We start from the raw sequence: 12,304 nt of genomic DNA, 5'->3' as shown, positions 1-12,304 counted from the left end.
ATTAGATATTTCCCCTTTCATCTTTCTTCTTGCTATCTTCTTTTTATGAGGCCTGGGTTTTATCAAATGTGTACTTATCTAAAAGGCAAATATTGGGTAACCTTGATGATAGAAGCAGTAAAATGTTAAAAGTACTACTGCTGATCATTTTGCATGGAAGAATATACTGTCATAATTTTAATGTGATTTGGCCAAAAAAAAAATCTTTCCTAAAAATAAAACTTTAAGCACCTCAGCTATAAAGTGAACATGCCTAAATACTCTAAAGGCACCCAATCTGGTCTTATCATGGAAACTAAGCAGGGGCAGATTAGACTGCCAACAAATACTTGGTGCTGTAAGCTATATTTCTGAAAAAATGTCTGGTAAAACTACCTTGGAGTATTCCTTGCCTAAGAAAACCCTATGAAATTCATGCAGTTGCCATAAGTTAACTGACAACATGAAGGCATGTGCGCACACATAAACAGTTAACTGAAAAATTTTATTATTTTTACGCTTGGGTATTTTATGCTGTTTCACACAGAAGTATTACCTACTTGCTTTTAGTTCAGCCAGGTGTACAAGCATATCTTCTTGAGTCAGTGTGGATCTTTTTAGTGATATTTAATTATTGGAAACAAGATGCAAACAGTGGTTAGGGTGAGGATGGTGAAAGGAGAGCAATCAGGAATGGTAGAACATGATCCTTCTGACAAGATATTTATTTTTGTTTATGTCAATCTTTTGGGTCTGAGTGATCCCCTCAAATACAGTCTTTAAAATATGTTTTGATGCATGCAACTACTTTGAAATATATTTTATGTATAAAACAGTTTTTCAGTGGAAATAGTTCCTTTGTTATGCCTAGAAATCCTGAGGACACCAGATCCTCTTGATCTTGGAAGTTAAGCAGGGCTAGCCCTTGCTAGGGTTTGGATGGGAGACTGTCAACAAATCCCCAATGCTGTAGGCTATATTTCAAAGGAAAGAACTGGCAAATCCACCTCTGAATAATCCTTGCTTAAGAAAACCAAGTGAAATGCAATGGGTCGCCATTAGTCAACAGGTGACTTGAAGGCATGTGCATATCCCTCTGTGAAAAGTAAAGGGAGGGAAAAGTAGCCCCGGGTGCAGCCATTGTTTTCCAAGTGGCAATCTTACCTTCTGGTTGAAGATCTTTCCATACCCAGAAGTATGGTCTTGTAAGGAAACTTGGCTGCTATTGAGACATAAGAGTGTGCAATGTTCGCTTTCTAGTAGTGTTGTTTCCATGTTGGTTGTGTCCTTCTGAGAAGTATATCTGAAAAATAACACTTGAAAGCTCTGAAGTGAAAGGTAAAGATGAAGAGAGATCAGAAAGGTTTAACATACGGACAAAAACAATATAGCACTATTACTATAGTGATTCTTAATATAGAACAATTTTTCTTATGAAAGTTCCATTCTTGCAGATCTGTTGAAAACAAGACGCTGAGAATCTTTTGAGTTTGGTTTTCAGAATTTATAGAATATATTTGCCATCTCTAGACTTAGGAGGACTGAGATGCCATGAGGTAGATGACAAAGATGTTTGGTTTTTAAAACAATTATTTACATTTTTAAATTTAAAACAATTCTTTAAAAAAATCTTAAGTTGAAGATTGCATTCAGGTTCAGACTACGTGTGCTGACAGCATTACCTTTTCCTTCTAAGCTGCAGTCTGTCCTAATCATGCTTAAATCAGGTATTGAAGGGTGTAGAAAAAAATGTATATCTGTGTTCAAGAGCTAAACCTGTGTGTGCTTTTGATCTTTATATGACTTCTTTCACACTCAGCCCTTGCTCTGTTTTTCTAACTGAGCTCAGATGAGGAGAAAAGCAGTTCAGAGGGGACACACTGAAAGGTAAGAAAGTCAGACACACCATTTCTTTAGAAATTGTAAACACACCTTTTAAAAATATATATACAATCACTTTAGATCTGGCTTTCAACAGACAGTATGTCGTTTGAGCTTTAGTTCTAGCATACTTTAGAAGTATGTCCTTGAACTACCTCTTTCTTCCATTCTTCTTTCTCTTTCACAGCCCACCCTTTTCCCAAGGAAATTGAGGCTGTACATGGCTCTCCCTCCCCTTTTGTAACCCTGTGTTTATGGTTTTGCAGAAATTGAGGGTCTTAATTTAACTTGCGTGTCATGGCAGCCCCAGGTTGTCTGTGTGGTCTCATTTTTAGCTGTAAAATCAAAGCAAATAAAAGCAGCTGTTTACCATAGCAAGCGCCTTGTTGTTCCTTTGCCTGGCATTTTGTTCACTTTGGAAATTCAATTTATGCACTCTTCAGCCCTGTCAGAATCTATTATATTGCATCTTCTTTTAAGTTGTTAAGCTAGAGGACAAACCTAGATGTTATCTTCTACAGCTCAATTGAAGGCAGAACATGAGCTAAGCAGATTCAGTGATGAATAGACAGGATGACAATTTTTTTGCCATTACGCTTTGTCAAGAGAATGTCAGATTTGTCAGCTTTCAGAGTTAAATAGCTCTCTTGATGGGTGTATTTATATAGCTCTCAAATGGGCTCAACCAACCAATATTGTGTTAATAGCTTGTTTGAAGACTCTTAATTTGTAAATGAATTGGCTAAATTCTAAGTTGATTTATTTATGGAGGAACAGTTTTGTTAATTATATTGTGTTTGTTTCTGTTTTGAGGCTATTTGCTTCTAGTGTTTTATTGGAATAGATAGTGATAGTTTCGTTAAAAAGTCAGTTTTCTTCAGCATCTCAATTCTTGATAATATATCAATTTAAATTGAACCAGTTACAGAGTGGTTTATCAACTAAAAATCTTCTAATTAATTGATAGACCTAGTTTTTAGGCTTTTATTTTTCATCTATTCTTCCTTTGCTATCTGTGTTTCTTCTTTGGGGGGATGGTTTGGTGAGTTGCACTGCTATTGCAAAGTTATATATGATGTAAAATTGTCTATATTTTGATAGAATGGGATAGCTCCAATTGCTAGTACCATTGTATGAGTGGAATTTGCCTAAGTACTGAGTTACTCGTTATTATTTATGTATTTTATTTATTAAAATATTTACATCCCTCCTTATACCTGAAGGGCTTCAAAAAATAAAAACCATTTAAAACAGTAAAGAATAACAATAATTATTAAAAATTAAAACATATTAAACAGAGTATCTGTTGAAAACTAGCTAAATTAAAGCAATTTTAAATCATGCAACCATACGATACAGACATGCGCAAACGAGAGAAAATTAGTTCTGCCTGAAGGGTTTATAGAAAGTCAGGTTTTGATTTGGTGCTGCAGAATCCCAACATGGGCATCATTCAGTGGCTCATGCAGTGAGTCTGTTTTAGAGCAGGAAATGCAGTACAAGGTCCTGGAGGAAACCATGGGAGTTTGGCTAGACTCAAAATTCCTATAGGAAGCCATGGAAGATTGAATAGACCCATGACAATATTTTGTTTCTAAGCTGTTTTGCTAATAGCTGTCGGGTGGCTTTATCTAGCACAGATTTGTCTTCCCTTCTTTTACAACCACCCCACGTTTGTGACCATCATCACATCTTTTGGCTAAATTATATATGGGCCATTTTTCTTTCTTTTCAATCTCATGGTGTCACTATGTTCCCTGGCCTGCTTGCCACATTAAAACGCCTCTTCCAAAAATCTAAATAATTGAATGTATGCAGTTTACTCCAACTGTGGGAATAACAAAGTTAGCTAAAATAACTCGGACTATTATTTCCTATGACTTTTGGTGCTTCTGCATCAGTGTCTGTTCCCATGCCAGCTGTGATGGCACATTGCAGTATCTGAGCCCTCGCTGGTTAAATGAAATGGCAGAAGGAGCCAATATTTGTAGCCATGGCAGCCAGTAATTTACGATTCCATATGGCTGCTGTGTCAGAAGCTGTTCTCTTACAAGGAGGTCGGGTGATTGCAGCATTAAAAAGAAGCACACTGTGATGAAAACTTTGCTGCACCTCATGTACAGTAAAATGGAGAAGTTCTCTCTTGAGAAAATGTGATCAGCCAAGAAATATAAACTATTTTCCTCTTTTAAAAAAAGAGGGGGGGGAGGAGAGAGAAGTAACACATTTTTGTCTAAAACGGTGCTTTGGAGCGAAAGAGGTGAAATTCTTGATAGTGTTCCATTCTTGATGCCTAGGGTTTTCAATATTATGTGATTCCCATATTTTCTTGCTTAAGATTTCTCAGTGCAGGTTTATACTGCAAGTCATTTTCTGAGGAATACCATTAAAAGGAGGCTGGATGTTTTAGGCAGATGGACAGAGAGCATGCTCTTGAGCACTTTTTTAAAAAGACTACACCATTATATTAGATGAGGAGCAGAACAAAGATGGAGACAACTTCCAAATTTGGCTGTGCTGGTGAGAAATGTTTATGTGAGCCTAGGTATATACGTATATAAAGTAGGTATAAAAATAGGTTGGTTTTGCTTTTTATGAAACATCTTCTACAGAGACCACTGCCCAATAGATTCGTGTAAATGTCTAAGGACCTTATCACATGGTCAGGTGGAAAGGGTGGGACAGCAGATGGAACCATCAGGCTCTGTTCCCTCCTATCAAGGCTCGTCATCAGTCTTCTCACGTCATTTCCCTCTTCAGATTAGTCTTCCCCCTCTTCCTCTTCACTTTTTCAATGGGGAGTTGAGTAAAAACCTGACTCCTCTAGGGCACTCTGGGCTCCACTTCTCTCTGCTTCCAGAACAGAGCCACACGTCCCGCCGGAAGTTGCCCTGCGTCATGTGATGGGCTCCATGGGACTCCATTCTGGCAGTGAAGAGAAGTGGAGAGAAAATGCTCCTCTTGCTGCATTTGATGAGGACCTAAAACAGCCACTAGGTTTTGTTCAGAATACAGATTTTCCAGGACCTCAACATTGAGCTCAGGGGCTCCCATTTGGGGTTAGGACCCACAGTTTAATAAGCCCTGATATAGATCATACAATGAAACTGGTAAATTAGTTTCCAAAGGACCTATTTCTTCACTGCACCTGAGCCAGCTCAAGATGTTTTGGTGTCTTAGGCAGAGGGCAACTTTCCTCCCATCTCATTGCATGAACAGAAGCAGATGGATTTTACTTCAACGCTGAAAGTATGATGGTATCCTCTACTATAAGTCATGGCAGTGGTTTAGTGGGCAGAACAAAACAGGCTGAATGGCACATTCAGAGAAGAAAGACATGATGGTTTTGTAATTGACTGTTGCTTCAGCCACACTTTAATAAATGTAAGGCTGGCCTCATCATGAATATATAGAATTTCACTGCCCCAAGATATGGTGACAGACACCAATGTTGATGGTTTAACAGGAGATACTTATGAAAAGAAGGTGTGTGTGTGTGGGGGGGGGGGGGGGGGACGGAGAAGAGGAAGAAAGAGTGCTGCCCTTGGCTATTAAAGACTAGTCATAATGGCTAGATAGAATCTCAAAGAGATGTGTAGTGCCACCCCACTCATTGCTGACTGCCGAGAAACAATAGCAGCAGAACACATTACTTGTTGATAGCCTTAGAAAGACCTGGTAGGCTTCTGTGAGAAATACAATTCTATACTACATTGGTCACATCCAGAACTTGGAAGTTACTTCAGTAGACCACATCTCCCAGAATCCCACAGCTGTCAGGAATGCCAGGGCTTTTTTCATTTTGTGAGTCAGTGAGATGGGAAGTCAGCAAAAGATAACTGCAGAAAAGGAAGATAATGAGAGGTAGACTTCTTTTTTAAAAAATCCAAAAGACAGCTTCATTATCAGTTGTTGCTTTGCTTGCTTTTAGGTCTTTATCTTAACAATCTGTCCTTTGTATTTTAAACCTCTTCCTGTATTTATCAGCATGCAAGACATAATGAGAGTTCATCTGGAGTGAGCCAAGTATTGGAATAGAAATACAAAAATAAATATGTGTTGTTATTCTTTGACAGTCGGTAATACACTTGCACCACAAGTTCTTAATAAATTTCCTGGTAGTTTTGTATTTTGTTCCATTAATATTCTGATGCCATTACTATTGTAACAGTTTACTTTAAAAGACAGTGAAATATTGTATTTCTCTATGATAACCTAACTACGAGGGCTATCCAGAAAGTAGATTACATTTCGGAATTAAAAATGAACTAAGTATAGGAGAAAACATTTACCATATGCAGTTGGAAGCCACACCCAATTACCACTTCTCAACATAGTCGCCATTCAAATCTAGGCACTTATCATAGTAATGAATGAGCTTGGCAACTCCTTCCCCACCAAACTCTGCCGCCAGCCAGTCAGCCCTTTCCGCAGCTGCGCAGCGTCGTCAAAACGCTGCGTTGCCAGCCACTCCCCCATTGTTGGAAAGGCTGGTTGAGGATGCAAGCAGCAGAGTTTGGTGGGGAAGGAGTTGCCAAGCCCATTCATCGCTATGACAAGTGCCTAGATTTGAATGGCGACTATGTTGAGAAGTAGTATTTGGGTGTGGCTTTCAATTGCATATGGTAAATGTTTTCTCCTATACTTTGTCCATTTTTAATTCCAAAACAATCTACTTTCTGGATAACCCTCATACTTTCAGGGTGCAAACACATTCTCCTTGCTTTTAAAACAAATGTCATCAGATTCCTGTTTCTCTGGTGACTCTCATTCCTTTCTGACCAATGGACTTCAGGTAAATCTTCTCTGCATTTTTAAAAGTGACTCAAACAAGCAATAAATGTTAAAACAGCAGCAGCAAGCAAACGTTCTGCTGTGTTGAGTGGAACTTATTTCTGGGAGAGTACAAATAGAAATGCAGTCAGAAACCGTTTTAAACTACACATAATAAATAAATAATGTTTCTTCAGATAATGGAATTTGGGAGTCTTAAAACCAGAACATTGCAGCTAATGGAAAATATAATAATGCATTATATTGCATGTTGTTTGTTCAGCTGACTGTCTGGAACAACTTTGATGCTTTTTATAGGTTTGCACACCTATTGTAGGAGACATCCCAATGAAGCAAAATATAGGGAGAACTGGACAAAACTGGTTCCTCCAGCTTTTTGTAATTATTATTTTTAATACATTTAGCTGACTTCCTTGGGGTTGCTGTAATTATAATATATAGAAAATATGGTTGTAATAACCCCCTGCACAGTCATTGTTTTGCATATTCACGGCCCCAAGATGTCAGTATGTTCCCCCCCCCCCCCCCCCAAAAAAAAACCACATTAAAATCAGCCTCTGGAAAATGCTTAAAAGTTTTTGCAATAAATTTTTCAGTAGGAAAAAGAATAGGTAATATGCTCAAACATGTGTCTTTGTAATTACTTATTGGCCACCCTAGAATGAAGATCATAAATCTATCCACTTCTTAGAGTTCAGCTTTAACATCAGATATGTATCACCATGGAAGAGAACAAGAATGGTGTCTTCAGAGTTTGGGTGTGTTGGCCAGGAGTTGGTAGCCATAGGCACTAAGTGTTGCTGGGAAAGGTGACTAGGTAACCACAGAGTGCCCTTGGAGCATTCACCTTTTTTAAAACTCCCTTGGGCTGTCAATTGTTCAGCATCTTAATGCTGCTCAAAGGTGGGTTCCCTCCAGCTCCGCCAGGTCTTTGAATTTTAATATTCTGAGATAATGAAAGCCTTAAGCTCTTCACATATTCACTTGAGTCTGTCTCCTTAAAGCAAAATAACTTCTTTTTTAAAAAAATATTTTATTTTAATTCATCAAAGAATAGTTTGTAAAGCAACCTAAGACACACACAAGGTAGTGGAAAACATTTATATAAAACAATCTGTGGAAAATGGATTTAGGAGTAAACTTGCTTAAAGAGCCACAACTTGCTTAAAGAGCCACACACTCCTTAAGGAAGGAAGTTATTTATGAAGCTCACTGGATAGTTCAACAGTGTGATATGCTGTTTTGAAGTAGATGGGATGTTCTCTGAAGGTTTTTAAACAGAGGCTGAATGTACACTTGTCAGGGGCTCTTTGTGTATTCCTGCATGGCAGAATGGGGTTGTATTGGTTGGCCCTGGTCTCTTCCAACTATGATTCTGTGAAAAATTAGGTAGAATTAAGGAGAACCCAGGAGTTTAATACAGTGTTGTTGTTGTCAAGTTGACTTTTATTTTCTCTATGAATAAATAATAGAATCACCGAGTTGGCAGAGACCACAAGAGCTGTCTTAGTGGTTCTCAACCTGTGGGTCCCCAGGTGTTTTGGCCTACAACTCCCAGAAATCCCAACCAGTTTACCATCTGTTGGGATTTCTGGGAGCTGAAGGCCAAAACATCTGGGGACCCACAAGTTGAGAACCACTGGGCTTTCTAGTCCAACCTCCTGCCATGCAGGAAAAGCACAATCAAAGGAACACCAACAGATGGCCATTCACGCTCTGCTCAAAAACCTCTAGAGAAGACAGATTCCATCACACCCCCAAGGTAGCAACATATTCCACTGCCAAATAGCTCTTACCATCAGGAGGTTCTTCCTAATGCTTATGTGGAATCTTTTTTTCCTGCAACTTGAATCCATTGCTCTGTGCCTTATTATCTACAGAAGTAGAAAACAAGCGTACCCCTTCCTCAATGTGATGTGCTTTCAGATATTTAAACATGGCCATCATGTTCCCTCTCTTCTCTTCTCCAAGCTAAATAAACCCAGATCCCTCAGTCATTCCTCATTGGGCTTGGTTTCCAAACCTTTGATGATTTTGGTTAACCTTCTCTGAACACGTTCTAGCTTCTCAATGTCCTTCTGACTTGTGGTGTCCAGAACTGGATACAGTATTCCAGGTGAGGTCTGACCAAAGTGGACTAGAGTGGGACTATGACTTTCCTCTATCCTAGACCAATTTTCTCTCATGTTATCCACAGCCCTACACAAGTCTTACAAACTCAGTAGCTAGCTACGTAGTCTTTGATGAAGTATACAGTTACTTTTTTGAAATACAGTTTCCAGCATTCTGCAGCCAGGATAACCACTAGCACCTTAAGACTGGCAAATGTATTGTGGTGTACCCATTCATAAGCTATATTCCACGTTCTCAGGTACATGGAGCGTCATTCTCAGTTGGTAGGGGTGTGTGTGTGTGTATACACACACACACACACACACACACACACACACACATATATATATATATATATACACATACACATACATGCATACACACACACACATACACCAGTACAGAAAGGACTGATAACTGTGTTTAGTTTACTTTTGCAGATTCAGTCTTGAGATTTGGGGTTTTAGAAATATATTTAGTTGACTATAGTGATTGTCATGCTATTATATGGGAGGCTGACCTCTCTTTCATTCAGCAGACAAGGGTCTTTCATCTGATGTCTTAGGGCTTCATCATTTTTCAAAAAATGCATTTTAAATATGTTTTGAAACAAAAATGAAAAGTAGTAATGGCGTTTTAGTTGAACTTTGTTTTAATTTGGCCTGAACCACTTTGGCAAGCCTAGGCAAGCTCACAAGCCTTGGCAAGCTCACACCTTGGAAGAAAGGCAAGCTAGAAATTGAATAAATAAATGCATTTCTGCTAATGGGTTAGGTAAATGTTTTATGTGTGCATAAATAATTCAAATCTTATACAATTAAAAGGAGAATGATTCAAGATGAACTAGAGTTTTCAATAAGATTTTTTGGTGTTGATGGAAAAGGCCAGGATTTCATTATTATTTCTTACTGAAATGCTGTTACCTGATCTTTTTTCTCCCACAGTTCTCATCAGATTGCTTCCATAGGCTTCATATTTCTTCATGGCATTTATCTTTGCCCCATTTTCTAGCAATCCAGTGCCAAAGGCTGCAAACTCTACTTGTTTTTTCAACCTTTTTTTATTACCTCAACTGTCTAACATCTTTAATTCTCTTTTTCCCCAGGTTAAGACCTTTGATTTCGACACAACTAGCAAAAAGGCCAGCAACTGAACAGGTACAGCATTAGTTTAAATTTTCTTTAGAATTATTTATCTCCAATGTCTGGGAAGTTATAGAAGATGTAGTCTTACTTTCCCAAATTGTGTCACATTTGTTTTTATATTCTCTCTCCCTCTCAGTGAATATATGTATTGTTGTGGTTATTATGTGCCTTCAAGTTGTTTCCAACTTAAGGAAGCCCTATCGGGTTTTCTTGGCAAATTTTGTTCAAAAGGGAATTGCCCTTGCCTTCTTCTGAGGCTGAGAGAGTATGACTTGCCCAAAGTCACCCAATGGGCTCAGTAGAGATTTGGACTTTGGTTTATCAGATTCCTAATCCAAAACTCAAACCATTGCATCATGGTGGCTGTATGCCAAATAAAAGCAGTCCCCGAGTTACAAACAAGATAGGTTTGGTAGGTTTGTTCTTTGATTACTATGTTTTCTCTAGGAATCTCTAGGTCCTCTAGGTTGACCTTAGAATCATAGAATCATAGAATCGTAGAGTTGGAAGAGACCTCACGGGCCATCCAGTCCAACCCCCTGCAAGAAGCAGGAAAATCTCATTCAAAGCACTTCCGACAGATGGCCATCCAGCCTCTGCTTAAAAGCCTCCACCTTATGATCAACTTCCACTACACAGTGGTATTGGAAAACCTAGAGATTCCTAGAGAGATGTTCTCTCAGATAAAAAAAATAGTGTTTCCCATGTTTATGGGAGTGTTGCATCCCTAACCCCAGTGATTGTGGAGGGGTGAGAAATTGCCCTGAAACATGAAAGCTCCAACCACTACGAAACAGCAGAACAATAGGGATTATGCATTCTGAAGTGTTTTTGGAATCTATAATAGAGGAATACAATGAGATTTCCCTCAGGAGTGACTCAGTAGTTGGGCTTTGATGCTGCTTGGAGTATGATTGGTCATTGTATTCAAGACTTGAATTAGCTGTCTGGGCACATCCCTTCTCCCAAAGTTTGCTGCGAAACTTCTTGCTTGGGTCCTTTGAAGTTATTTGCTCTTTTAGACTTTTACTTCCAACTATCTGACTTCTCTTTTTGTCATGTTGTGTTCTGTATTACGCAGACTGACCCATGGGAGCTCCGTGGGGCTGAGTATAGTACTGGATGACCTCAGATTTCTTTTCAGGCTATGAATTTTAACCATGAATGTGCTTCTGGTGCAAAAAATGACTGAGAAAAACCAGATGCCTTCTTTCTTTTTTCTTTTATAAATGATAACCAGATCCAAAGAACACATACACACTATCTGTCTTTCTGTTACTGAATCTTAAATGGCTGTCACTAGTTTTCAGATTGTGCTAAATTCTTCCCTGCTTCCCTTTTCCAAAATTCATCTATTAACACTTGCACTGTTTTGAAATTTTGTCTACTTCATTTTGCCAATAGTTCCATGTGTTTTTCACAGTTATTTTTTATGCAGGGCAAATCACATGCAATCTTCATGCAGGTGATTTTGGTAGGCTGTTGGAAACCATTTCAGGACATTTTCTTAAATAAAACCTTTAACATCTTTATATTTAAAGTGAATATGAATCTGGATCCTCCCCCACCTCTGCCTCTCAAAACAGCATTTGTTGGAGTTTGGGGGAAAGATTTTCTTTTTTAACGTGTTCTTTTCTTTTTCTTTTTTAATGCCATCTCATTAGAAAAACTTGCACATTTCTAGTACAGAGACATTTGGGAAATGGACATGATAATTAGAAGAAGGTCATGCTTTAATTAGGGTTGTGCAATTTAAAAAAATAATGGTTCAATTGTAGCTCCTTTAAATTCTGCCGTTCTACTGTGTAAATGTTCAAGGCGGGCGGAAATTCCTGCCATAACAATTAATATAAATTGGGGTGCCACTTTTATTGCTGCCGTGATAGCTGCTGCTTTAAATACCCACATTCCCTGCAGTGGTGTGCTGGTGTTCTTGAGTTGCATAATTGTTCTGAAAAGTCAGAGCAACATGAAAGGAAAAGCCCCCAGTCTCCTTGACCTCTTTCTGTGAAGGTTCTGTGGAGCTGCCTTCATTGCATTGCTTATCTATGGCCAGGTTGGGCTAAGTAGACTGAAATACCATATTATTGTTAATTGCCATCAAGTCGAATTTGACTTGCATTGACCCTATCAATGAGAAACCTCCAAGTGACCTTGGTACCAACAGCTCAAACTGAGGGTCATGGCTTCCTAGATTGAGTCCACTTGTACAATTGTCTTTCTGTTTTCCTGCTGCCTTCTACTTTATCACGTGTTACTGTCATTTCTAGTGAATCATATCTTCTCATGATATGGCCAAAGTACCAGTCTCAATTTAGTTAGCTTGGCTTCTAGGGAGAGTCCATGCTTGATGTGTTATTGGTCCAATTTGTCTTTTTGTTATTATTATCATT

The 12,304-nt window shown here is 38.6% G+C and overlaps 1 protein-coding gene across 2 annotated transcripts in view; it reads left to right on the top strand.

Annotated features, from left to right (window-relative positions):
* The window catches only part of brf1 (BRF1 RNA polymerase III transcription initiation factor subunit), a 267,788-nt gene that overhangs the window by 238,828 nt on the left and 16,656 nt on the right, over positions 1 to 12,304 (top strand). For both annotated transcript variants that reach the window (XM_003214279.4, XM_062968566.1), the window contains one exon: positions 9,872 to 9,923. In XM_003214279.4, the coding sequence (XP_003214327.1) occupies positions 9,872 to 9,923 (52 nt within the window). The remainder of the gene's footprint in view (positions 1 to 9,871; positions 9,924 to 12,304) is intronic.

The sequence above is a fragment of the Anolis carolinensis genome, chromosome 1, assembly GCF_035594765.1.
Source record: "Anolis carolinensis isolate JA03-04 chromosome 1, rAnoCar3.1.pri, whole genome shotgun sequence".
NCBI lineage: Eukaryota > Metazoa > Chordata > Lepidosauria > Squamata > Dactyloidae > Anolis > Anolis carolinensis.
The sequence above is the reverse complement of the archived record's forward strand: the minus strand, read 5'-3'. Positions and strand labels throughout refer to the sequence as shown.